The 26,646-nt window shown below is 43.6% G+C and overlaps 1 protein-coding gene across 1 annotated transcript in view; it reads right to left on the reverse strand.

Moving 5' to 3' along the window:
* Positions 1-26,646, reverse strand: part of LOC127009618 (hemicentin-1-like) — a 142,436-nt gene that overhangs the window by 22,709 nt on the left and 93,081 nt on the right. The window contains exons 4-7 of the mRNA XM_050882848.1: positions 17,551-17,693; positions 13,259-13,336; positions 11,743-11,875; positions 2,297-2,400 (exon numbers count right to left, since the gene is read on the reverse strand). Of these exons, the coding sequence (XP_050738805.1) occupies positions 2,297-2,400; positions 11,743-11,875; positions 13,259-13,336; positions 17,551-17,693 (458 nt within the window). The remainder of the gene's footprint in view (positions 1-2,296; positions 2,401-11,742; positions 11,876-13,258; positions 13,337-17,550; positions 17,694-26,646) is intronic.

Below are 26,646 nucleotides of genomic sequence, written 5' to 3' on the forward strand. Positions count from 1 at the left end.
ATGTCCCGGCCGCCCTCCTCTCCCGACCCTTGTCAACGCCACGCCTGCCGCCATTCCTTTCGCAGTCCTTTCATTCCTCCCCGCCAGCACCGCCATGCTATACATCACCACCACCACCACCATCTCATTCAGTATTACCGCATCTAATAACACCATTGCCGCCACCACGACCCTTGAGGATTTACCACGGCTCCAGAAATATTACAATCGTACTGCCGTGTAAAATTCAAAGGCCATCTTCTCCACCGCTACTTTCTACCCGTCTTCCCTTCTCGGTCCCTCGCATCGTCGCCATCTCCCTCATCCCTCCCCTAACCTTTCAAAAGTTGGACAGGAATCGAAATTACCTGCACGATTGGGTTTACGTCAGTCTCGGTAAGCCAATCCGAATCTTAAAACATGTTCCCAGATTCTTTACCAGTTTTTTTCATCTCACTAACATTAAATTCTGTTCATGTCTAAAGATTTTTGGGCGAAGCAAAGCAACACGCAAGAATCTAGATGGAGTATATGAAGTGTGTGGTATGTTTCAGTTATGTGTTTTGTGTAGACATTAACGTGACAAATGCTGCGTTGGGGCCGGGCTGTCCTAATGTTGTTGTTCCTACTATTGTTTTTGTTGTTTTGCTGTTTTTGTTGTGTTGCTACCTTAGTTGTGTTTTGTTTTTGTTGTTGTTAATGCTGCCACCACTGTTGCGTTTTGCTGATTCAACAATATTACTCCGAGATTAAGGGAGAAAAGAGGTCTAATGAGAGGTGCTGTATCTTAGTAATGGAAGCATGGCCTGAGGTAGCAAAGTTTTTTTTTGTTATAGCTCAGATGTCTGGGTACAGTGGGACGGAGAGGGAAACCAGACTTTTAACTGCGGACTAATGGAAAATGATATATATATACCCCCCCCCCCCACACACACACACACTATAATATATGTTACCATTCATAAGGGTAGGGTGCAAAGTTCCTGAGGTACGAGGTATTCAATTCAGTCTCTCCTGCACGAAAATGAGCGTGACAAGCGTGCAGTGTTTAAGGAGACTGACTCGAGGCGATCAGTCAACACAGGGTGGCGCTCCTGGTGTGACGGACGGGCGTGTAATATGGATCATATGGATCTGTATTCCCCGAGCAACTTGTCGTCCAGTCCGTTACAACTCAAACACACTAAGAAAGTAAAGAAGACATATATTACGCTGGGAATCATGACCGCGATGTGCTGGAAGATAAAGTAATCTACTCAGACGCCTTCAGCTCGCATTAACTATTTCCAAAGGTCAGAAAGGAGATCAGTCGGGTTCGTTGCGTGTTTTCCTCTTCATGGTACAGATGCCTTGTCAAACTATCCCTAAGCTCATAAAACTATCCGCGGGAATACCCACCACCTCTACGAAAGCCTTGTCAAATGTGGGTGTGTAACAGCGTTGCCAAATTATCGTACACATCTCTACATTTTCGTTGTTTCTGACCGATAACTATAACGAAAACAAACAAACAAACATCAATAAATAGGAGTTTTAACGCTAACTGGCAACGCTGGTGTGTAAGGCCAGAAGTGTTAGGGAAGCGGGCTGTAGAGCGATGATGAAGTTAAGGGGCTATTACACTGGGCAAATTTTCCGTGGATCTTCAGTCAAACCACGATTTCCGCTGGCGTGGTTCTCATATTTGCGTGGTTTTCTGACGTGTCCGCGATCTTCCAAAGCTACGGTAGATTTCACTGAAGGACGACGGTATTACTCACCATCTTCATCAGCAGCAATAACACGAAACAATTGAGAACCACGCTAGCGAAAATCGTGGTTTGACTGAAGATCCACGGAAAATTTGCCGAGTGTAATAGCCCCTTTAGATTGCATGCACCACCACTGCAAATAATCTTTCAGTCGTTCCAGTGAAATTCCACAATAAAGTTCTGCAGCATATTCTGAAGACTGTTTACTAATGGTACAATGATCTGAACGGTATAGCATCGGACATAAATCGTACGTTTGTTTGGTAGTAAAGTATTAAAAGAAAAAAAAAAAGACCACATTCGTGACACGTTAATAACCCGGTAGCAGCGGGGATCATGTTTCTTAATGGTCTCTCCAAGCGAGAAAAATGAGAAAAAATCTCCCCTCACACAAACCATTTCATAATATATATCAAAGCATTGGTGATCAGATTATGTATCATCTATTTTGGGGGGTTTATATTATGGCACAAATTTGGCCCGTCGCTGCTACACGGTAAAGCCACAAATTTGGCCCGTTTCTGCTACCGGGTTAAAGGGTATAAAGCAACTCAGCAGCGGCTTACCTTGGTGAGGGCGTTTGGATGGAGGGCGGCGGAGCAGGTGAGCACAAGCGTGGAGCCCGTCTTGATATACACCTCGGCCGGCCCGTGGATACTGGCCCCGGTGGCTTCAGGGAGAGGATGTACAGAAAGTCAGTGGAGGAAACAAGGAACTCGTGCTATGCAAATATAATTATAAATATAAATCACTTCTATAGAGTTGGTACTGAAGGTATTTGATATTCCTTTGATGTCAGGAAATGTTTTAGGATGTGTACATAATTGCGGGGCGAGAGGAGTGAGAGGAGCATATTCTGGTCGTTCCGTCGTTTCAAATGCGAGCGTGCAAACGTATTTCTCTCTAACTAGATCTCATACGAACCTGCAAAGCATATAATTTGAAAGCCCTCGAGCCAGGAACCTCGCGAAAAATAGTGCTGCTTCACGATACCCGGACTTTTCGAAGCACACTATTGCTCGAGGATGAGAGGAAGCAGCCGTGAACTCGCTCAAGGTTCACTCACGGATGTTTCAATTTGTCCCGAAGCAGCGTCTTAATGATACCAGCGGTTGGTTCGTGTGTGTGTGTGTGTGTGTGTGTGTGTTCTCTAATGTGGTGAGTGGTATGGTGACTTACGTTATGGTGACTGGAATAAGCAAGAAAAAAATAGTGCAGTGGGAGCATGAATCATTTTCGAATCCTGTTACAAGCGGGTTAGATTATTTTCTTTGCTATTCAGGATGGCGGGTACAGCGAAGATTATTTCGTCACCCTCATAAAATAATCGCCTAAGTCATTTTTCAGTGATTTCCAGGTTTTTGTTTACATCAATTTTTCAACACGTGACGCCTGTTTTTGTAGTTGCCTTCGTCATTCAGGGTTTGAGTGTTCTAGAATCGGCCTTTTCATTTCTGCCTAAATATTAAGACAAATGAGATAATGACGCTTCTTTTCCTATTTCCTGTAAAGTAGAAAATATTGACTTAGGCGGTTTGCTTACGAAGGTGACGATTTGGTCTTCCCCTTTCCCCTCCCTCGACCTTACCCTGCAGAAAACAAGCTACGATATTGACGCCACCAGAGCCCCCCATATTCGGCAATGCTAATTTACATTCAAATAATCTTTACGGGCGCAACAGAAAAAAATAACAACACAAAAGCAACGAATATCAAGTCTTTATTATCAGTCATACCCTTGCTGCTGGAAAACAAGATTCACTCCGCATTCCGCACACACACACACACACACACACACACACACACACACACACACACACACCAAACAAGTAAAAACTCAAATTTCTTGGGAACATTCTAGTTTAATAATAATGTCCCCTTTCAAAAACATTAATAGTCTGTTTTCAATAATTTTTTTACTGTTTTATTTGATTTTTAGTTTCTCTAACAAGAAGACTTCCTTAGTTAATGTCACTTGTTTTCACCCGTCACAGGAACAGTGCGGCCGAGGTCAGAGCGTGAAAATCATGTCATCCACTAAACAAGGCACGCAAAGCACTAAGGAAACGAGAGCCATGCAAACGACAGTAGTACTTATTGGTTGTACAGAGCAAAGGAAAAAAAATAGGTGAACGAAATGAATAAAATAATAAAATTGGCATCTTGCTCACGATAAAGAGTCCCCGTAAACCACTGACCGAAGGAAAACATTTTCATATATATTTATTTGGTCGAACAAAATAATATTCCAAGGCAACAGAACAGAACTAATGATATAATACTGAAGGAAATAAAATGTTGAGTCTTGCGCGCACTATTTCTCATGTGTTCGTAAAATTGCAAGGTTCGTATTTTTGTCTGGTGTGTTTTTAAGAGCAAGTTTAATTAACCGAATATTCACATAGCTCATTCTTTATTGTACAAGGATCACGACGCACCTATTGATAGATACTGACCTAAATGATGTGTGATTGTTTGCAAGTCACCAAATGAATAAGTCATTACAGAAGTCAGTCAGCGTTGAGCTCGTGTACGACAACGAGTGTGGAATAATGAGGGAGAGAGAGAGAGAGATCGATGCACCAACCGCTAAGCACGAAAGATAGAATGAAAGGAAGAAAGAAAGAAGGAAAGAAAGAAAAAAAGATACGAAGAAGGAAAGAAGAGCAAAAAGAGGAAGGAGAAACGTAAGCAAGCAAGCAAGCAGGCTGGAGTAGGTAGGAAGACACCTACCGAACGGGCGCAAGCCACTCCCGGTGAGGTATATATGGGAGGTGAGAAGGGAGCTGAAGCCCTCCAAAGACCCTTCCCATGTCCTCACTAACCGTTTCCCTATTGTCTCACCAACACCGGAGAGTAGTTCAGCATGCTCTCGAAAGACAGATCCTCTCTTTATCCACACCACACTACATTCTCACAACATATACACCTTTTCCCAAAATTAAAATTTCAAAATGGCGCACATACACCAAGCCTCGGAGTCCCCGCCTGGGGGGGGGACCACAAATTCCCCCAGGGAGGACTCCCCTTCTGGCTGCCGACCCGAGAGGTGTCTTGATAACTCCTCGAACCTCTTTCTTCTCAATTTCTGCAACATTCGCGGTCTTCGCTCTAATTTTCATTCTGTGGAACATCATCTCTCCTCCTCTAAACCTCACCTTCTCTTCCTTACCGAAACGCAGGTTTCTGAGGCTACTGACAGCAATCTCTACTCTGTTCCCTCCTACTATCTCTATCCTAAATTTCAATCCAAAGCTGGATGTTGCGCCTACGTGCGCAACGACATCACTTGCTCTCGTGCCCACGACCTTGACTCTTCTGAATTTTCCACCATCTGGTTAAGACTTCACTGTCATTCTATTACTAAATACATCTGTGCTGTTTATCTCTCACCTAACTCTACCAACTATGTAAAATTCTTTGACTATTTGAATTCTAAAGTGGAGCACATCTTGACCCACTCTCCCTTCGCTGAAATCTCCATCCTAGGAGATTTCAATGTTCACCACCAGCTTTGGCTTTCATCCTCTTTCACTGACCATCCTGGTGAACAAGCCTATAACTTTGCTATCCTCAACGACCTAGAGCAGTTGGTCCAGCACCCTACACGTATTCCTGACCGTCTTGGAGATCGGCCCAACATTCTAGACCTCTTCCTTACCTCAAACCCTTCTGCTTATTCTGTCAAACTGTTCTCTCCGTTGGGCTCCTCCGATCACAATCTTATTTCTGCATCCTGTCCTATCGCTCCTGTACACCCTCTGGACCCACCGAAGAGGCGATGCTTCTGGCATTTTGCTTCAGCTCGGTGGGACGACCTGAGGATGTACTTTTCCGATTTCCCGTGGAATGATTATTGCTTCCAGGATAGAGACCCCTCTGTGTGTGCTCAGCGCATCACAGAGGTGATTGTCTCTGGAATGGAGGCATACATTCCTCGTTCTTTCTCTACTCCTCACGCTAAAAGCCTTGTTATAATCACGATTGTTCTCGTGCTGTCAATGATAGAGAGGTAGCTCACACAAGATACCAGAGCCTTCAAACTAATGCTAATTATGAACTTTACATTTCTGCCCGAAATCGTGCCAATTCTATTCTCCGACTAACCAAAAATTCTTTCATTAATAGAAAATGTCAAAACCTTGCTTTCTCTAACTCTTCCCGTGACTTCTGGCATCTAGCCTAAAACTTCTCCTCCAACATCACTTATACATCTTTCCCTCCACTCTCAGTCCTGACGGCAACACTGCCGTCTCATCTAACTCTAAGGCTGAACTCTTCTCTCAAACTTTTTCTAAAAACTCCACTCTGGACGATTCTGGGCATATTCCTCCTACTCATCCCCCTCTGACTCCTTTATGCCTGTTATAAAAATTCTTCAAAATGATGTTTTCTATGCCCTCTCTGGCCTCAATCCTCAGAAGGCTTATGGACCTGATGGAGTGCCTCCTATTGTCCTTAAAAACTGTGCCTCCGTGCTGTCACCCTGCCTGGTCAAACTCTTTCGCATCTGCCTGTCAACATCTACCTTTCCTCCTTGCTGGAAGTCTGCCTTCACACAGCCTGTACCTAAGAAGGGTGACCGCTCCAATCCCTCAAACTACCGTCCTATTGCTTTACTTTCTTGTCTATCTAAAGCTTTTGAATCAATCCTTAACCGGAAGATTCAAAAGCACCTTTCCACTTCTGACCTTCTATCTGATCGCCAGTATGGGTTCCGCAAGGGGCGTTCTACTGGTGATCTCCTAGCCTTCTTAACTGACTCTTGGTCATCCTCTCTTAGCCGTTTCGGTGAAACTTTTGCTATTGCGCTGGACATATCAAAAACTTTTGATAGGGTCTGGCACAAATCTTTGCTTTCTAAACTACCCTCCTACGGTTTCTATCCTTCTCTCTGTACCTTTATCTCCAGTTTCCTTTCTGACCGTTCTATTTCTGCCGTGGTAGACGGTCACTGTTCTTCCCCTAAATCTATGAACAGTGGTGTCCCACAGGGTTCTGTCCTATCTCCCACTCTTTTTCTGTTGTTCATTGATGATCTTCTTTCCAAAACGAACTGTCCTATCCATTCCTACGCCGATGATTCCACTCTGCATTATTCAACTTCTTTTAATAGAAGACCCACCCTTCAGGAACTTAACGACTCAAGGCTGGAGGCTGCAGAACGCTTAGCCTCAGACCTTACTATTATTTCCGATTGGGGCAAGAAGAACCTGGTGTCCTTCAACGCCTCAAAAACACAGTTTCTCCACCTATCCACTCGACACAATCTTCCAAACAACTATCCCCTATTCTTTGATAACACCAAGCTATCACCTTTCTCAACACTAAACATCCTCGGTCTATCCTTAACTCAAAATCTCAACTGGAAACTTCATATCTCATCTCTTACTAAATCAGCTTCCTCGAGGCTGGGCGTTCTGTACCGTCTCCGCCAGTTCTTCTCCCCTGCACAGTTGCTGTCCATATACAGGGGCCTTGTCCGCCCTAGTATGGAGTATGCATCTCATGTGTGGGGGGGCTCCACTCACACAGCTCTTCTGGACAGAGTGGAGGCAAAGGCTCTTCGTCTCATCAGCTCTCCTCCTCATACTGATAGTCTTCTACCTCTTAAATTCCGCCGCAATGTTGCCTCTCTTTCTATCTTCTATCGATATTTCCACGCTGACTGCTCTTCTGAACTTGCTAACTGCATGCCTCCCCCTCCCGCGGCCCCGCTGCACTCGACTTTCTACTCATGCTCATCCCTATACTGTCCAAACCCCTTATGCAAGAGTTAACCAGCATCTTCACTCTTTCATCCCTCACGCTGGTAAACTCTGGAACAATCTTCCTTCATCTGTATTTCCTCCTGCCTACGACTTGAACTCTTTCAAGAGGAGGGTATCAGGACACCTCTCCTCCCGAAACTGACCTATCTTTCGGCCACCTCTTTGGATTCTTTTTAGGAGCAGCGAGTAGCGGGCTTTTTTTTATTAATGTTTACTTTTTTGTGCCCTTGAGCTGTCTCCTTTGCTGTAAAAAAAAAAAAAAAAAGCAAGCCAGAAAGAAAGAAAGAAAGAAAGAAAAGAGAGAAAGAAAGAAAGATACGAAGAAGGAAAGAAGAGCAAAAAGAGGACGGAGAAACGTAAGCAAGCAAGCAAACAAGCAAGAAAGAAAGAAAGAAAGAAAGAAAGAAAAAAAATAAAGATACGAAGAAGGAAAGAAGAGCAAAAAGAGAACGGAGAAAAGTAAGCAAGAAAGAAAGAAAGAAAGAAAAGAAAGAAAAAAGAAAAAAAAGAAAGATACGAAGAAGGAAAGAAGAGCAAAAAGAGGACGGAGAAAAGTAAGCAAGCAAACAAGCAAGCAAGCAAGCAAGCAAGAAAGAAAGAAAGAAAGAAAGAGGAGGGAGAGCGGCTATTGATTCAGTGAGAAGATAAAAAAGATAAAAAGAACCACGGATGCAACTTGAAGTGTTTATCATCGTTTAGAAAGGACACGGTGATGGAGGCTCAAGTGTCCGCCCTCTAAGCAGCTCATAAGAAAATCTGAAGTACCATAAGTGTACCAGAAGCTCCTTGACATTTAGAGTGGCGTTTGTATGAACTAAGAATTGCTAGCGTTGGAGGAGAGTATGAAGTCACCTCTCCACCCGAAATTGACATCTCTTCTGATCCCTGTCTTCTTCTATTGTCTGAGCGAGAACGACGATTAGAGGTCTTTTTTTGGGGGGTTGCTGTTACTGATTTTTACCCTAGAGCTTCCTCCCTTGCTGCAAAAAACAACAACTAAACTGTGAAGGAGGATGACTACGATTCTGATTGATTGATAGTTTATTGTTGCAAGTAAACAACAAAGGAGAAGGGAGGAGCATGCCATCCCAACCCCCAGGCAGTACAGAGTGTGATTATACAACTAAGCATACATGTGGAAGTTGCACCAGGAAACTAAAAAGATACAATGGCAGGGGACAAGAGCTAAAAAAAAATATAGATAAAGGCCGTGATTTAGTCAAGGGAGCAGGCATAAGAGACTGAATATATGAACTACAGTCTAGGGGGCAAATGCAGGATACTCGATTCTTTCTCACAAATATTCAATCTTCCATTCACAGCGTCCTTTCTATGGGGGCCGTCGGCATGTTGAAGCTAACAGATTACACCCAGACTACGGCGCTGACCCAAGACCCCGGAGTACCAGAGTAACGTAAACAGGCTAATCCATTACGCGGCCGCCTCGATTCATGGGCCCCGTGCAGCGCTGCCGGACCAAAGAATAGCTGAACTTAGATACGTACCCAGTAGCTCTTCAACATTGGAAACCAGTCCATTGCCAAGAATCCAGCTATTGGACTCCGCCGGCGTGCGAGAAAAAGCCGCCCGCCTCAAGACTATTGCATTGGTATGGGATGAAGGCTGCGATGATGCCCGTGACAGAGGTGAGTGGGTACAGGTATGGTTAAGGATATATTCGTCACCAGCCTGCGTTGGTTTTGTGTGAGGTTAGACTCTTTTTACTGAATCAATAGCCCCACCCTCTTTTTTTTTTAACTTTCTTTAATTCTTTCCTCTTTTTTTCTCTTTTTCGTTTTCTCTCTTCCTTACTTTTTTCTTTCTTTCTTTTTCTTTCTTTTTTCTTTCTTTCTTTTCTTTCGTTCTTTCTTTTTCTTTTCTATTATATTTCTCTCTCTCTCTCTCTCTCTCTCTCTCTCTCTCTCTCTCTCTCTCTCTCTCTCTCTCTCTCTCTCTCCCTGCCTGCAAGAGCCCATTTTTGAGCCTATTTAAGCGTTCTAAGGCTTAATAAAACACCTCTCGATAACGGCTTATATTTTTTATGATCCTTTTCGTTTGCTCTTCCGCCGACAGCAATATTTTAGACGGCGCTCTTTTCGTTTTTTTCCCCTCGACCTGTCATGTTGTGTGATAAAAAAAATGTGGAGAATCGTTGGGTGAGGTGAAAGGGAGCATGAGACTTAATATAGGAGAAGCGTTTGTCGCGTTTATCAGCCTCTTCACTACATTCAGTTCTATGTGCTTCGAAAGTGTACTGGGGCTCCCACGCCATGTCTCGCCAACCAACACAGAGATTGAGTAAAGAGACCATTATCTAGCGGGACCACACATATATTATAGTCTGTTCACTTAAGTTTAAACCTAAGCGTGTTCGTAAGCACAGTGCAGATTAGCAGAAAGTGCGGCGTGAGATAAACACAAACAGAGGTTAAAGAAAACTTGGAAGCCATAGCAGCAGCCAATCAGCACTCAGCTTGCAAACACGCTTAGGTTTATGTTGTCAGCTTGGGTCGGACTTTAGTAAGCCGACTATAGTTTATTCCCCTCACTGTGGCAGCTTCTCACGATATGTACCAAACGCTCTTTTATAATATGCAACAACTTGGAAAGGCTGAGACAGTTTCCTTGCAGCCCAATACGTAATGCATGGCTGCGCTGCCGACAAGAGTAGCCTCAGGATCTTGCTGACGGGAACGCTGCAAGACAAAGGAACTCCCCCGATCAATATGTTAAGCGTCTTGAGTCATTCCTCGACGTAAAGACACATAATGAAGCACGTCTCTAAACTATTTACATAATTATTAAGCAAACAATATTCTCACGGCACTATACGAACGTTAGGCGAAATATAAAAGACCCAAATGGTTTCAAAAGAGTGACAATAATTATTATATATGAAAAAAAAGGCTTTCGTTCTCCTGCTCCGCCTCCTCCTCCTCCTTTTTCTTCACTTCCTGTTCTTCCGCTTCCTGCTATTTTGTTCCCCCTTTTTTCCTCCTTTCTCATCTACGCTTCCTGCTCTTTCGTATTCTCCTTCTCCTTCGTTTTCATATCCTGCGTCTCGTTCTTGTCAAACACTTAGATTTTTGGAGTAAAGTAATCAAACAAATTAAGGGAGTCTCGTAATTAGGCAACAAAGCAGCAAGCACTCTGATACCTGATCCTCCTGAGTTCCGACGTTCCTTCCCCTCCATCACCTCACCTCCCTTCTCCTTGCCTTGCCTCGCCTCCCCCGCATTGCCTCACGTTCCCATTACCTTCCCTCCCTTCTCCTTGCCTTGCCTCGCCTCCCCCTGCTTTGCCTTGCCACACTTTCTCATCACCTCACCTCTCCATCAGTTCCTCCCACCTCGCCTTCACGCAGCCTTTTAACGGGATGGAGAGCGCGTGTTTAGTCCGACAAGCCTCCTCCCTCAGACGACCACTGACGCACGAGCAAAAGTTTTCAGCCAATTCTACGGTGCCTACTGCCCCGTGTTTGGTTGGTGTTTGTAAATGAATGAATGTTTGTTTTGCGTCTGTTTGGGTAATTGTTTGTTGATATGATTTTGTGCTTTTTGTTAGTCAGTCATTTGGTTAGTTAGCTAATGGTAGTTAGTGAGTTAGTCGGTTATTCAGAAATAGTTGGTTCTTGAAATAGATATGAGATAGATGGATAGATAGATAGATAGAGTGTGTGTAAATAACAATCATAGTACATATCCCTCTCATCCCAACACACACACACACACACACACACACACACACACACACACACACACACACACACCAGTAAGTTCACGCCACCCTCAGCCGGACACACAGAGCCGCGGACGCAGGAACGAGACAGCCGGGAAGCCAAAAACTCGCCCGACTTTCCTACTTTGCTGAGTTTGGGCGCGAGTTGAAAGCCCGGACACGCGAACATTTCATTTTGTTCTATGTAATTCCTTTTTTTTTTTCCATTTCACGTGTTTTGCTGTAGCTTGTGCTGAGGGTTAATTATCATCCAGAAAACCATCATATATTTTTTTGTACGGTAAAGGAAGCAACTCAAGGGCAAAATATATAAAAACATGAACAAAAAATCCCGCAAGCAAAAATACAAATACAAATAATGATGATAATGATAGTAACAATGATGATGATAATGATAATAGTAAAAGTCAAAAATATCTCTCGATGTCCTAACTTGCTTCCCTCCTCCTATAAGATTAACTCACGGTGATTCTTCGCAAAGGCCTTCCCCGACGCAGACTCACCTTGGACTGTGAGGGTGACGGGCCGGGACAGCTTGGGCCGCGTGTTCACCTGGCACTCGTACACACCTGAGTCGTTGGTGAGGGCGGTGCGCACCTCCAGCTCGAAGGAGGAGGTCTCGTTGTCCATCCTCACCTGTGGGAAGACACGCGGCAGAGATGTAATAACGCGAGGAAAACGTCAGCTGTGTCTGCACGCCTCAGTACATTGACTTCCTCACATGACGTATGAAACCGTTGACCTGTTTCATTAGGCAAACACACACACACACAAAAAAAAAAAAGAGTATCATGCCACTGAAAAGAATATATAATGAATCCTTCGTTTTGCTTCGACGTAATATTTTCCTTTACATATTTTGAAACACAACATGGTGCAATGGAAGCTAAACAGATTAATGAAACTCCAAAATAAGTTTATTGGTATTGAAATCGCAATCGTATTACTGATATCGGCGTTTATTTAGTAAATTCACCAACGCCCCGCTAGGCGAATTGGCACTTCGGAAACAATATCTGTGACAGTTTTCGTTGTTCAGCAGCAGCAAGGAGGTTGTCGCCCTGCCGTACTCCTCGCCCCTTCTACGTGTTTGATCACTGTCATGGGGTGCAAAGGGTTCCTCTCAATAAAATGCAAATAAATAACCTTCGAGCAGCACTAACCGTCGATGGGAATTAACGTCGGTAGAGAGCGCCAGGAAACAAACGTATTATCGTTACATTCTTGCTATTTAGAGGATTCTCTCTGTCTGTCTGTCTGTCAGGTCTGTCTCTCTAGCGAACAAAATAGTGAGCAGGAGTTGGTAGGTCGTAGGTGAAGCCATCGTTACGTAAATGCGGGAATAATGCAATCTATTTAATTGATTTACATTAACAGGATCGGGTAGTAATTGTGTTCTGGGGAGGGCGGGTTGGGGGGAAGGGAGGCCGGGCAGCGTACGGACGGCCGCGCCTCACCCCGACGCGGCCTCCGGTAAAGGTCTCGCCCAGATCATTTGGCTGCAGTGCAGGTTGAGATTAATTGCCTCACTCACGCATGCTAAATTAAATTAAGTTGGAACAATGAGGGAATGCAGGTCACTTCAGGCAACGAACTGCTGCTCGTGTGTGTAAATGCAGCGTGAACTGTAATTATCTTTTCTGGTATCCAATCAGGGGTTGTATATGGAGCTACGTTTTCATCGACATGTTGCAGTTAGAAAGTGAGGTTGAATCAATCACACAATATGGTCATTCATACTGGCATTTCTACGTAATATATATCATCATCTTCGTGGAAAGGGTGAGGGTATTCGCTGAGCCCGCCATATCACCATCAACACTTGGAAATAGCCTGTAATAATAATTAGTATCATGATAATTAACAGTAATGACGTGCAGAGTAGACAAAATCATTACCAAACATCATAAAAATAACAATAATAACTACTACCACTTATTTTACTACTATTACTACTTCTACTACTACTACTACTACTACTGCTACTACTACTACTACTACCACCGATCCTCTACTCACCTTGAAGCGGTCGTCTGACGTAAATATAAGTTGATTGGCAGATATGACGTGCAGGTCGCTTTGTCTAATCCACGATACCTGAAACACAGCCTCCATCAGCACCTGGCTCGCCCTTACCTTTCTTTACCTTCTCCTCTCCTCTCACCCTCACCCTTACTCCTTCAATGCTCTCTCTTTCATACCCTCAAAGCAGCGTTGTCAAATTATCGTACTCATCGGATTGCATTGTCGTCGTTTCTGACCGATAACTAAAGCAAAAAACACAAAAAGCATCAATAAATAACAGTTTTAACGCTAACTTTAATATTCTATCGTTGTTTGTGTGGTTGCGGCAGTCTTCGAACCTAAAAATGATAAATGCAATGTTTAGAGTACGACAATTTGGCAACATTCACCTGTCGTCTCAATCTCAGTCTCTCCTCACTCTTATTACATACACTCTCACTCTCACTTTCAACTTCCCTTCAACCTTACCCTCATCTATATTCCTCTCCCAGTCACTTTCACTCCTTCCCTTCACATGCTCACCTTCTCCCTCTAAGGCACAGGTATGCAGGTGTTAATAATATCGATATACCTGAGTGTGCATGGATTCCTAAGGTTTTATTTTCTGTAGGTTTATCATAATCATTCGTATATTTCTTATGACACATTCACGAGGCATTCTCCGATAATACACTGTCTTTCCATAGGTTATATTTCTCAAGGGTTACATTCAAGGTGTTTTCTTAGCTCTCTTCGTGATTAATTGTTCTTCCTTGCGAACCGTGTGGGCGAACAGGGACATCCGGAGCAGCGCCGGATAAAGAGACACATGGCCTTTTGGGCGGTCCATTGTGTGTGACAGCCACCTTTAATACTGTCTCGCGGGGTCGTAGCTGTCCCGGCCACGAAAGGAAGAGTGCTTATGCGTGGATCTGTTGGGGTTTACTCTAAAACTATTTCAACAACTCGTAATCTGGTAAAGGGAGTTATCCTCTTTCCTGGGAGCACACCGCGTATTCATGTCTTTTCTCTCTCTCTCTCTCTCTCTCTCTCTCTCTCTCTCTCTCTCTCTCTCTCTCTCTCTCTCTCTCTCTCTCTCTCTCTCTCTCTCTCTCTCTCTCTCTCTCTCTCTCTCTCTCTCTCTCTCTCTCTCTCTCTCTCTCTCTCTCTCTCTCTCTCTCTCTCTCTCTCTCTCTCTCTCTCTCTCTCTCTCTCTCTCTCTCTCTCTCTCTATCTCTCTCTCTCTCTCTCTCTCTCTCTCTCTCTCTCTCTCTCTCTCTCTCTCTCTCTCTCTCTCTCTCTCTCTCTCTCTCTCTCTCTCTCTCTCTCTCTCTCTCTCTCTCTCTCTCAAAGGTCATTCTGCCTGACGTATTATACCTGCAAACCGCCACTACTTCTTCTCTTCAGCTGCTTTTTCTCAAGTTCAGAAACATAACGCAACGAATAGCCTGAAGTTCTGCATGATAATTCTCTTCCTGCGTGGATTTACTTTGGCATAAAAAAACCTTTCCATCTAGATAAGCCACTGAGCGTATATGCAGAGATATATATTTTGCTGCGGGGGTTTGAACCTCTCTCTCCCTCAGTCTGTCTGTCTGTCTGCCTGTCTGTCTGTCTGTCTGCCTGTCTGTCTGTCTGTATGTATGTATGTCAATCTGTCTGTCTCAAACACACACACACAAACACTAATTCTGTTCTCCCTTCCAAATGATAGTTATGACCGTATGTATATGTGCGGGAGGGTTTCCAGTAACACGGCTTTTCTAAACAGTGTGGAATAAAAAATCATATGCCTCATCAACTCCCCTCCTCTAACTTATGCTCTTTATCCATCCAAGTTCGCTGGGCTAATACTTTCCGTGCTATATTTCATGGGCAATTTTATGCTCACTGTTTCTCTAGCCCATGTTGAGTGCATGTCGCAACCCCTCGCCTCCTGCAACCCCGCTGTGCATGACTTTCTACACCAGGTGAGTTCTGCATTGTTCGTCTTACCAATGCGCCTTGGACTGTGAAGGTGACTGGGCAGAGACAGTTTGGGCCGCGTGTTCACCTGGCGCTCGTACGTACCTGAGTCATCAACTAATATCTTTAAGGGGCTATTACACTGGGCAAATTTTCCGTGGATCTTCAGTCAAACCACGATTTCCGCTGGCGTGGTTCTCATATTTCAGTAGTTTTCTGACGTGTCCACGATCTTCCAAAGCTACGGTAGATTTCACCGAAGGACGACGGTATTACTCACCATCATCGGCAGCAGCAATAACAAGAAACAAATGAGAACCACGCCAGCGGAAATCGTGGTTTGACTGAAGATCCACGGAAAATTTGCTCAGTGTAATAGCCCCCTTACTCTCATCCGTATTACTGGAAAACGGTGAGCTTTCTCTACTCGTATCGCATTTTTCTTCATACTGGTTTGATTTATCTTAGAGGGGAGTGTGCAGACATTTTTGGAGCTAAAGTACGGTAGAAAAAAATTGATAAATTCTCATGTCAGTTGGTATAAAGACACGATAAGTTATGTGCACTAGAGTAAGGGTCCAAGATGAATAGGCGAGACAGGGACAGGAAAAGAGCTACATAGACACTGAGTTACAGAAGTGTCTCTGTGTAAATGTATAAATAAAAACCCACACTGGCAGACGATAGAGTTACATTTTTAACCAAACAGTTTCGGTGGACACTGCCACCATCTTTACCCTCTGTGCTCAGCCTTGTCCCTTTAGGCTTTGAACCTCTGGTGTATAAATTGTTAGGTCACTAGGTCACAGTGCAAACAGTGTTGTTATTTAACCTTCCCAAGAATTTCTCAGACCCTTATTTGTTAAGCAACCCGTAGATAAACTAACAATGTAAACTGGCTATGCACCACATGTAACACCTTGAATTCAATCCCAAAGACAATGGATTTCACGATAACAAAAGGCAAACCGGTATAAGAAACTGAAAATTATAACTTATTTTGTTTATGAAAATCTCTCTCTCTCTCTCTCTCTCTCTCTCTCTCTCTCTCTCTCTCTCTCTCTCTCTCTCTCTCTCTCTCTCTCTCTCTCTCTCTCTCTCTCTCTCTCTCTCTCTCTCTCTCTCTCTCTCTCTCTCTCTCTCTCTCTCTCTCTCTCTCTCTCTCTCTCTCTCTCTCTCTCTCTCTCTCTCTCTCTCTCTCTCTCTCTCTCTCTCTCTCTCTCTCTCTCTCTCTCTCTCTCTCTCTCTCTCTCTCTCTCTCTCTCTCTCTCTCTCTCTCTCTCTCTCTCTCTCTCTCTCTGTATGTGTGTGTGTGTGTGTGTGTGTGTGTGTGTGTGTGTGTGTGCGCCTTCTCAATCAGACAGAAAGGCGTGGAAAAGGCTTTCTATTATACCCTGAGATCCCATTTTCTTTTCATTTCAGAACGGAAACGTCGCAGACCTTCTCTACGCCTCATTAGCAATTTTAATCAACAAGAAGTGCCAGAATCGTGCCAAATCATCACCAACAACAAAGGCAATGATCATCTCTTGAATCCTTGTGCCAAATGAAAACAACAACAACACCAGCACATCCAATCCTGTTCTCTCGTCTTGAACCCTGACAACATTTTTTTTTTATCTCTCAGGACATACTCTTCTTGACCTGATGCACAAATTCTACTCACAAAGGGTTTCGATTCCTTAAGCCGCAGCCAAGTCTGTCAGTGTGCGGGGAGCTGCTGATGTGAGTGGATTAACATTCCTAAAGTGGGACACACTCTGAGTCTATCAAGTCCTTGCAAACTCCCCGACGAGAACACACACACGCGATAATACGCCTTCCCCCTCACCACACCGGGACGCAAAGTTATCTTGGTCTTAGTGGCTTTGGTGTCTCCCCCATCATTAGCCTTGAATTTGAACTTATGGCTTAGTGAACTACCTCGCCAACTTCCAGGTATGTGAGCCCGACTCGTGTACTCCGCAATTACCTGTGGAACCTAGCGTGAATGGGTTTGGGCTGTCTCTAGAAACTCATTAACTTGTCTGTATATTTGTGAAGGGAATTTTGGCTGCTCATTCATTTGGCTGAATATACACTTACACTGGGAGGGAGGGGGGGGGGGGGGGATGTGCAAGGAGTTAATACCCAATTGTGTTTTCTAATGTAATAACAATGCATATGAGGACCGGGCTTTTTTTTTATTGTTGTTTACTTTTTTGTGCCCTTGAGCTGTCTCCTTTGTTGTAAAAAAAAAAAAAAATGCATAATCGAGCGCGAAAATACACACACACACACACACACACACACACACACACACACACACACACACACACACACACACACACACACACACTCACCGATCGGCCCCGCAGCTTAGTCACCACGCAGGGCAGTATCGCCGTCTCTCCCTCCATCACAGTGACGCCGTTGGGCAGGGTCTCGTCGAACTCAGGGGGCGTCCAGTTCCCTCCTTCCTTCTTGGCTTTGCCCCGGGCGGGATCTGAGGAGGCGAGAGAGGACACACGTCATAGGAACATGTTATATATAAGATCCTTCTCCATAAATTGACTTACGAAAGGGAAGTTCTGCTAAAATGAATGCTGAAGGGAATGGGAATGAGGACACACGTCAAAGGAACATGTTACATATAAGATCCTTCTCCATAAATCTACTTACGAAAGGGAAGTTCTGCTAAAATGAATGCTGAAGGGAATGGGAATGTTCAAAAAGTATAACAATAAAACCCGCTAACAAAGAACATTTAATAACTTTCTGATTATGAAAACACAAAACAAAACAAACAAAAAGACTAACTGTAACTAAAAAATGGAACGAAAATTGGGGTTGAGTTTCATAGGACAGGAGGCCCCGTATAGAAGACCACTGGACTCACAGACAAAATGTTATGAGCTTCATAATGGTGCGGTGGGTCTGCTATTTCCGAATGGGCGAAGGAGCCTTGTAGAGCTGTATCGTTCGGTGTGTTAGAGATTGATTTTCTCAGTCTAACCGGCACACTTTTCATTACACCAACTCATATAACAAGACACAGCCATCTCCTTTACATCTAACTTCCTTGGCTTAGAGTTATATTTTCCGTCTAACCGGCACAACTTTAACGATGGGAACACCTTTCATATAACAAGACACAGCTATCTCTTTTACATTTAACTTCCTTGGCTAGAGTTATTTTCTCCGTCTAACCGGCACAACTTTAACGATGGGAACACCTACCCATATAACAAGACACAGCTATCTCCTTTACATCTAACTTCCTTGGCTAAGAGTTATATTTTCCGTCTAACCGGCACAACTTTAACGATGGGAACACCAACTCATATAACAAGACACAGCTATCTCTTTTACATTTAACTTCCTTGGCTAGATTTATTTTCTCCGTCTAACCGGCACAGCTTTAACGATGGGAACACCTTTCATATAACAAGACACAGCTATCTCTTTTACATCTAACTTCCTTGGCTAGATTTATTTTCTCCGTCTAACCGGCACAACTTTAACGATGGGAACACCTACCCATATAACAAGACACAGCTATCTCTTTTACATCTAACTTCCTTGGCTAGATTTATTTTCTCCGTCTAACCGGCACAACTTTAACGATGGGAACACCTACCCATATAACAAGACACAGCCATCTCTTTTACATTTAACTTCCTTGGCTAGATTTATTTTCTCCGTCTAACCGGCACAACTTTAACGATGGGAACACCAACTCATAAGAATAACAAGACACAACTAGACCCTTATCTCCTTTACATCAAACTTTCTTGGGTAGTCACATGCTATGAAACTTTGTTGGAAATATCATATCTTGAAATCTTTCTAAATATGTATCTATTAAAGACAATGGTCCATTACTTAACCCTTTCAACCCCGGCATGTTTGGTTTGTGGAGGGAACTCTTTCATTAGCACAACATTTTGAAATTTGGGCTAAACATTAGTTTCAAGAATTATAAGGCGCTGAAAGTCGCTCTACTGGGCGACCGAAAAGTTGTTACCTTCATATTCTAATCTGTTACATGCATGATTGTTTCGTGCGAGTTTGCTCACTGCATACCCCGACCCTTGCTGTGCCATTCATGAACAAGTTCTAGTCTCATGCTCCATTCATTTAATCCATATTAGTGCCTCCATGGTGGGTAATCAGCAACACGCTGGGCCCTCCTTTCCTTATCAAATGTAAGCTCTAGAAGACTGTCTTTCACAGTGTTTCATCTTCTAATGGACCAACTGCTTGGACTATTAATACAACTCTCGGGCTGAACTATGACCTTTGGCGTTTGCATTCAGCTTCTGTCATTTTCTTTGAGCATTGTTTTGAGCTTCTTTAGTGTATTTTGATTTAGCTTTGCCTTTATTTACTGTCAAATCACCGAAGGCCGAATGTGTTTCACTGATGTAATACAATGAGGAAAAAAGGGGTTGACTAAATCACGAAAAAGGAATGTTCAAATATGAAGCAAGGGGGTTGTGTGTGTGTGTGTGTGTGTGTGTGTGTGTGTGTGTGTGTGTGTGTGTGTGTGTGTGTGTGTGTGTGTGTGTGTGTGTGTGTGTGTGTGTGTGCATGTGCGTGTGCGTGTGTGTGTGTCCAGCACGGCACCAGGGTCAAGAGGCGGATTAACAACGTTTGCAGCCTCGTGTGTTAAGGTTGCCGCACTCTGGTTGCTACGAAAAGGCTTACTTTCTAAATCGACAATGTATTTGTTGCAGTTCCAAGTTAACATACTTGCCGTGAAACAACTAACAAAATAACACTTACTTCTCAGGCTTTCCAATCACACTATCAGTACAATTAATATCTTTGTAAAAAAAATTGTATATATTTTTTCCCCTATTTTTTAAGGAAAAAATAGCAAATATTCACACACCCACCCTTCCGCAGGATGCACCGAGAGAAAACTTTAAATCTCTCAAGGAAAAATGTTGCAGAGTCGGCGGCCGCGTCCCTGAGTGCCACAATCGTCGCGGGCGGCGGTGTTTATGGCCGTGAAGCGGCGTTGTCCTCCCCCACGCCTGGGCGACGTCAGTGTTTTTAATTTTACAGAAACAACTTTGGGCGAGCAGGGCTTCAGGGCACCCGAGGGATGCGCTATAAAAGCTTTTTAATGGGGCTATCAGGGTATCTTTTTCTTCTTTACTGAGAGGCGAAAGGAAAACGAACGAAGGAACGGATACAGTGACATTAAGGCAGAGAGGCAGACAGAGTAACAGGCGTTTCGTGGAAAACAGAAACAGGAGAATAAGCGAAAAACATTCCTGGAAATGGAGAAACATGAATGCATTATTCTCAAGAATCACACTAAAGGATTTTTTATTTTAAATCCGTGTAATTCGTCTATCTGTCTGTCTGTCTGTCTGTCTGTCTGTTTGTCTCTTCTTCTTCTTTTTCTTCTTCTTCTTCTTCTTCTTCTTCTTCTTCTTCTTCTTCTTCTTCTTCTTCTTCTTCTTCTTCTTCTTCTTCTTCTTCTTCTTCTTCTTTATCTCCTTCTTTTCTCTTTCTTCTCCCCTTCCTCCACCTCTGCCACCTACTTCTCCTCCCCTTCCTCCACCTCTGCCACCTACTTCTCCTCCTTTCCTTTTTATCATTCCTTCGTCCAGAGAAGCAATAGGTAGATCGGAAGAAACTTTTAATCATGTTCTTTATTACTGAAACACGAGGCGCAAGACTTCGTACCCGAATTCCACCCAACCCTTAAAAAATCTGTAAAACTGCAACGCGGCCGAGGAACTGAATGCGTGGACCCAATTGAGAAATGTGACGTTGCTTTTGTGTGTGTGTGTGTGTGTGTGTGTGTGTGGGTGGGTGAGAGAGAGAGAGAGAGAGAGAGAGAGAGAGAGAGAGAGAGAGAGAGAGAGAGAGAGAGAGAGAGTATATCCTTGGTAGTCCATTAAAGGGCCAAGGCTTTTCTGAACTTTGTTGGTTTCCCATTTCTGTTTGTGAATTTTAGCTCGCTGGTGAATTTGTTTATCTTCTCTCGTCTCTCGTCTCTCTCTCTCTCTCTCTCTCTCTCTCTCTCTCTCTCTCTCTCTCTCTCCCTTTTATCTTCTTCCTTGCCTCGTGTTCCATCCTTGTTTACTATTACGTCTGTGTCGTGATCCATTCGTCATCAATTTGCTTTTATTTATTTTCATTTTTTCCTTATTGCCAGGTTTTGTACATATTTGTCGCTTTGCCTTGACTCTTTTTTATTCCATTTTCTCTACTGTCAGTTTTTTTGTACACTTTTGTCGCTACGCCTTTTTTTTAAACCAATGATGAAGTTGATATTTACGAGAGAATGACTTTCAATCTTAAATATAACCACACCCACACCCACACACACACACCCACACTCACACCCACACCCACCCACCCACACCCACACGCACACACAAACACACACCCACACCCACCCCCACATACACACACACCTACACACCCAACCCCACACACACACCCACACATCCACACACACACACACACACACACACACACACTCGGGGTTCATCTCCCTAATGCAAGCCTTCCGTTTAATTTCAAATGTTAAAACCAAATCTCCCGTTGCAACATTAAAGGCAGTTAAGGCGAAACATGCGCAGTCCTTTGCTCCATGTTTCTAGGCTCTTCTTCCTCCTTCGACATGTCCTCAGCTATCCTACGGAGGGTGCCAAGTCCTCCTCCTCCTCTTCCTCCTTGTCCTCCCTGTTCTCCTCTCCTTCTTCTTAATTAATGGTCTTCTTCCTTCTTATTAAAGTCATTATCAAGGACATTACGGTTTCTAATGCCTGAATATAATAAAAATAAGAAGACACCTGACAACGTATAGCGGGGAAAACTCAGTACTTAACGGTGTGTGTGTGTGTGTGTGTGTGTGTGTGTGTGTGTGTGTATTTGTGTCCCCCATGGAGGAAAAAGTGCAATATTTACGGCGTGGGTGAGGCAATAAGCCCTCCGCTCACCGCCCGGCCGAGGAGGAGGAGGAGGAGGAGGAGAGGAGCCGAGGCCGGGCCGGGAGTATTTACCGCTGCCGTGATTCAACTCGGCTCATTCAGGCTAGACGCAAATGAAGACACACGCGACATCTTTCACGCATCCCTAATGTTTAATACGAATCCATTCACCCCGATTATCATTATTCTGGATGGACGGTCAAGTTCTCGTATTATTTTCTTCTGCAGGCTTCTTCTCCTCCTCCGCCATTGGGGAAAGACGCTGGAGACTGAGGAAGAATTACGGCGAGGAAGAGAATGGGAAGGAAGGAGGATGGGAGGCAGAGGCGGGATGGATTAATATGGCGCTGGGCCTCTATGGTCACCGCGGAAGTGTAACATCAATCATCTGTTTTTTGTGCGGCTAGAATGAGGACACTGAGCGGGAGAAGAAAAAGGGGGGGGAGGGGGGGGGGGTTAGGGTGTATGGGTGTGGGGGGGATAGGGCGGAGGCGTTAGTCGTATAAATTGGATTTTTGTTATCTCAGTGTCCCGTGTTTTTTTTTTGTTCCTTTTTTTCTTTTACATCAATTTTCCCGTCAGTCACAATTTTCGTCTCTAATCCCTTTGCTCCGGACCATTACCTTTGTCTGGGTGGTCTTGCTATACATTCCTGCTGGCGGGATCTTAATTTCATTTGTTCTTTTATTTTCTCTTCCTCCTCTTGGTCACTTAGTGTATTGGCTTGGCAATTTTCTGTTGCTTCTCACGATGATGAAAGGCTAGACAGATGTTTTCACTCGTAATGATTGAAGATATATATATATATATATATATATATATATATATATATATATATATATATATATATATATATATATATATATATATATATATATATATATATATATATATATATATATATATATATATATATATTTGAAGACGGGGATTTCCTTTGTGATGTCTAGTGAATTTACACGAATAACTAGTTTTTCAGAAGTTACTAAAACACAAATAAAAATATGCAAGGGATTTAGTCAGAATTTGGACAACAATTAAACTTTGTTAATATCCGGCACATTCATTTATATAAGTACAGTCTATGAGACCAGGGCCACCACAGATACTGGATCTATTGATTCGTGTGTTAGGATGCTGTCTACTTACATCGTATGTTTTATTTATATTCAAATGCATAAATGTTTTGTGCAGAGCATCACATTCTTTTGTTTGTGACGGATAATGGTAAAGATGACGTTACGAAAGCTGTTTGCTGTTTTATTTTCATTTGCAGCGACAGTGAGAAACGGATCTCAGGTTGTGCCCTCCGAGAATGAATGAATGAACGAATGAAGAAATGAATTAACAAATGCAATGAATAAGTAAATATATATAAAAAATACTTTTGTATTGCAGAAATGTTTGTTTAAAGGAGAGTTTGTGGCAGTAAGTCATCATGATACTAGAGTTGAGGGTGGAGGGGCGTGGGGAGGGTGGAGGCGCCTACGAGTCTAACGCCTAACTCTGCGCACCCACCCACCTTAACCTATACTGGACTAACCGAGGAATTAGATTATAGTAAACAGATTAGCATTAATTTGAAATACATGTACAATGGTAGCTACACGTACACTCTAAGCAGTGGATAACTCAAATAGAAAAGGGTAAAATTAAATTAAAGACTGAGTACGAACGTTTCCTTCATTAATTCCAAGTCTCCTCCGTCTCTTTTCTCGCTCGCAGCGCCACCGCCGCCGGCACCCAAGGCTCCACTCCACACGGGCCCATAACTTCAATACTATTTTTATGTGAATTTTTCCTCGCGATGGCATAATTACCTCATTACCTACAACTCTGCTTGGTAGAAACAAAGTGATGTGTTTTCAGCGACGTGCCGGAAAACTTCAGGGGATCGGAAAGACAGAGCTCTAGGTAAACGTGGAAATAATTGGCATGTTAATGTGCAACCACTTGGTATTCATGGAGCAATTCGGAGCGATATTGGTTGTAGCTTGGCGCGGAGAACGATGAGAGAGGAGAGAGAAAAAAGGGTAATATCGTTCGTTTCCGTAAATCCACGACTGATGGGACTGATGACTCGAGGATATCAGGAGCGGATCGGGCTCATTTACGTTTTGCCGAGGTGGTCAGGATCACGACTGTCGCTCGTCAAAAGCTTCCCATCATATTGTTTATCTCATTGTCTTTGTTGCCGGTTTGTCTTCGTCTGCTTATCTGTGCTGATTGTATGTCTTTGTGTCTGTTTCTGCGCCTGTCTGACTACTTATCTGTCCGACTGCTTGTCTGTCTGTCTGTCTATCAGTTTGTCTGTGTCTGGTTTTGTCTGTGTTTGTCTGTCTGTTTGTCTGTCTGTCTGTCTGTCGGTCTGGTTGGCTGTCTGGCTGGCTGGCTGTGAATGTCTATTAGTCTGTTTTCCTAACTACCTAATTGACAGTTTGCCTGCTTTTTTGGGCATCATTGTCCATTTGTGGTGGTGAGCCCTCTGATAAAAACTACACCCATTCACCAGCAAACAAGAGATGAAGAGTTATTAGTAGTCTTTGCGTCCGCGTTAGTCAACAATTGGTCGATGTCGATAAAACACACGCATTGAGCAGTGATATTTAGGTTTGCAATAAATGTTAATCCTGCTTGACTTGACATCCTAGCGAACGAGTATCTTTCAGTTAAAATAAAGAGGATAACTTGGATACTAATAATATAACTTATAGCAACATATTTGAAACCAGCAATGGGCAATGGAATTTGGTGGTACCGTTTAAATCCTTATCGATGTGGCTAAGGTTGAAGCTGAATTACGAGGAATGAGAACCTAGATCTAGAATTAATTATTTACTCTCATAGATAAAAAAAAATATTGCTAAAATTCGCTCAGTCATATACCACAGTTTAGATTTGACTTTATATATATCAACTCTAGAAGGTTACATATATATAGAGAGAAAGGAAAATAGGTGTAGGAATGCTCAGCCTTTGAACGTGGATGTAGTAACACAGACTCACTAGGTGAACAACAATACAGGGCGTGAGTAACGGCAGCGGGTCCCGGGATAATACATTCCATGGGCTTGAAAATACGTTTGTTTCATGTGTAAAGGGACCAAAATAATTATACTCCACACACACATACACACACACACACACACACACACACACACACACACACACACACACACACACACACACACACGAGTAAACAAACAAACATGGTACCAAAACACATACAAACAAGCAAACAACGAAGCAAACAAGCACAGACCAACACACACACACACACACACACACACACACACACACACACACACACACACACAAACGAACAGTCCACCGCCACATCTCACGTAGCAGATCGCGCGTCCTTCACTTCTGTCAACAAAACTGTAAACATTGCTGCGGCACACGGAGGGAGGGAGGGAGGGGTCCTAGCCATTGAAAGGGCAAGGGGGGGGGGAGAGGTTGAGAGGGGAAGCGGAAGGGAGGGGGTACAGGTCACACAGCACACACCGACTATGATAATCAAGGGAGTAAAGAGTGACACGTTGCTTTCAGTGGTGGAAATTAAACGCAATGGAAGGGCCAGAGGTACAAAAGGCCTCCTCCTCAGTCTTCACCCTCGAGTTAGTCTGCCCAACAGTCTCCAGGCGCCATACATTTACTTGTGGGCGACTTGCTGAACCATAACCTTTAAGCTCCCTGCGACGCCCAACGGCTAGTGGTCTTGCTGATTCTTGCTCCTAAACCCGGGAGGCAGCGCTGGTGGCTCTATGCATGCTTCCTCAATGTATTACTAGTTGCGACCGGTGCTGCTTTACTGGGTCCATCAAATACAACGAACAGCGAATATAAAGATTAGTTAAGGGAATGACCCACAATACACAGGCCTATCAAGAGGTTTGCCACTGTATTGTTAGGAACATTTAAAGACCATTGCTCTAAATAGGCATCCTCCATTATTCCCGACAAAGTAAACACATCTTTTTTTATATATTCAAGCATCTGCCATCTACCATGAGGGACAATGGGACTCCTTCACCGGCCTTCATTGGCAACAAGGAAGTCGTAGTCGATGTTGGGAGTTGTGCGCGATGTTCTGCCCCTGGACGTGTAGTGGCAGTAAATGGTGAGTTGTGGGTGGGTCTTGAACCACGGACTTCCGGGTTATCCACTATGTGTGCTGAACGCCCTCTCCTCCTTCTCTCCCTTCTCCACTTTCTCCTCCCCCTCCTCCTATTCCTATTCCTCGTACGCACCCCCTTCTCTTTCTAGCAAATTTAATGATACACTATAACTTTTTTAATAAATCAAATGCGAACACACACACACACACACACACACACACACACACACACACACACACACACACACAGAGCTCTCTTTTCTTCATAATATTAACTTTGGAATTAACTAAAGTGTTTCCTTCCACTTCATTACGCTCGACTCCCTCAAACTTGGTGTGCGTCTTGGATCCCGGAAGTGTTTAAATAACTAATTCCCGTG

Source organism: Eriocheir sinensis, chromosome 41 (genome assembly GCF_024679095.1).
Source record: "Eriocheir sinensis breed Jianghai 21 chromosome 41, ASM2467909v1, whole genome shotgun sequence".
Classification (NCBI taxonomy): domain Eukaryota; kingdom Metazoa; phylum Arthropoda; class Malacostraca; order Decapoda; family Varunidae; genus Eriocheir; species Eriocheir sinensis.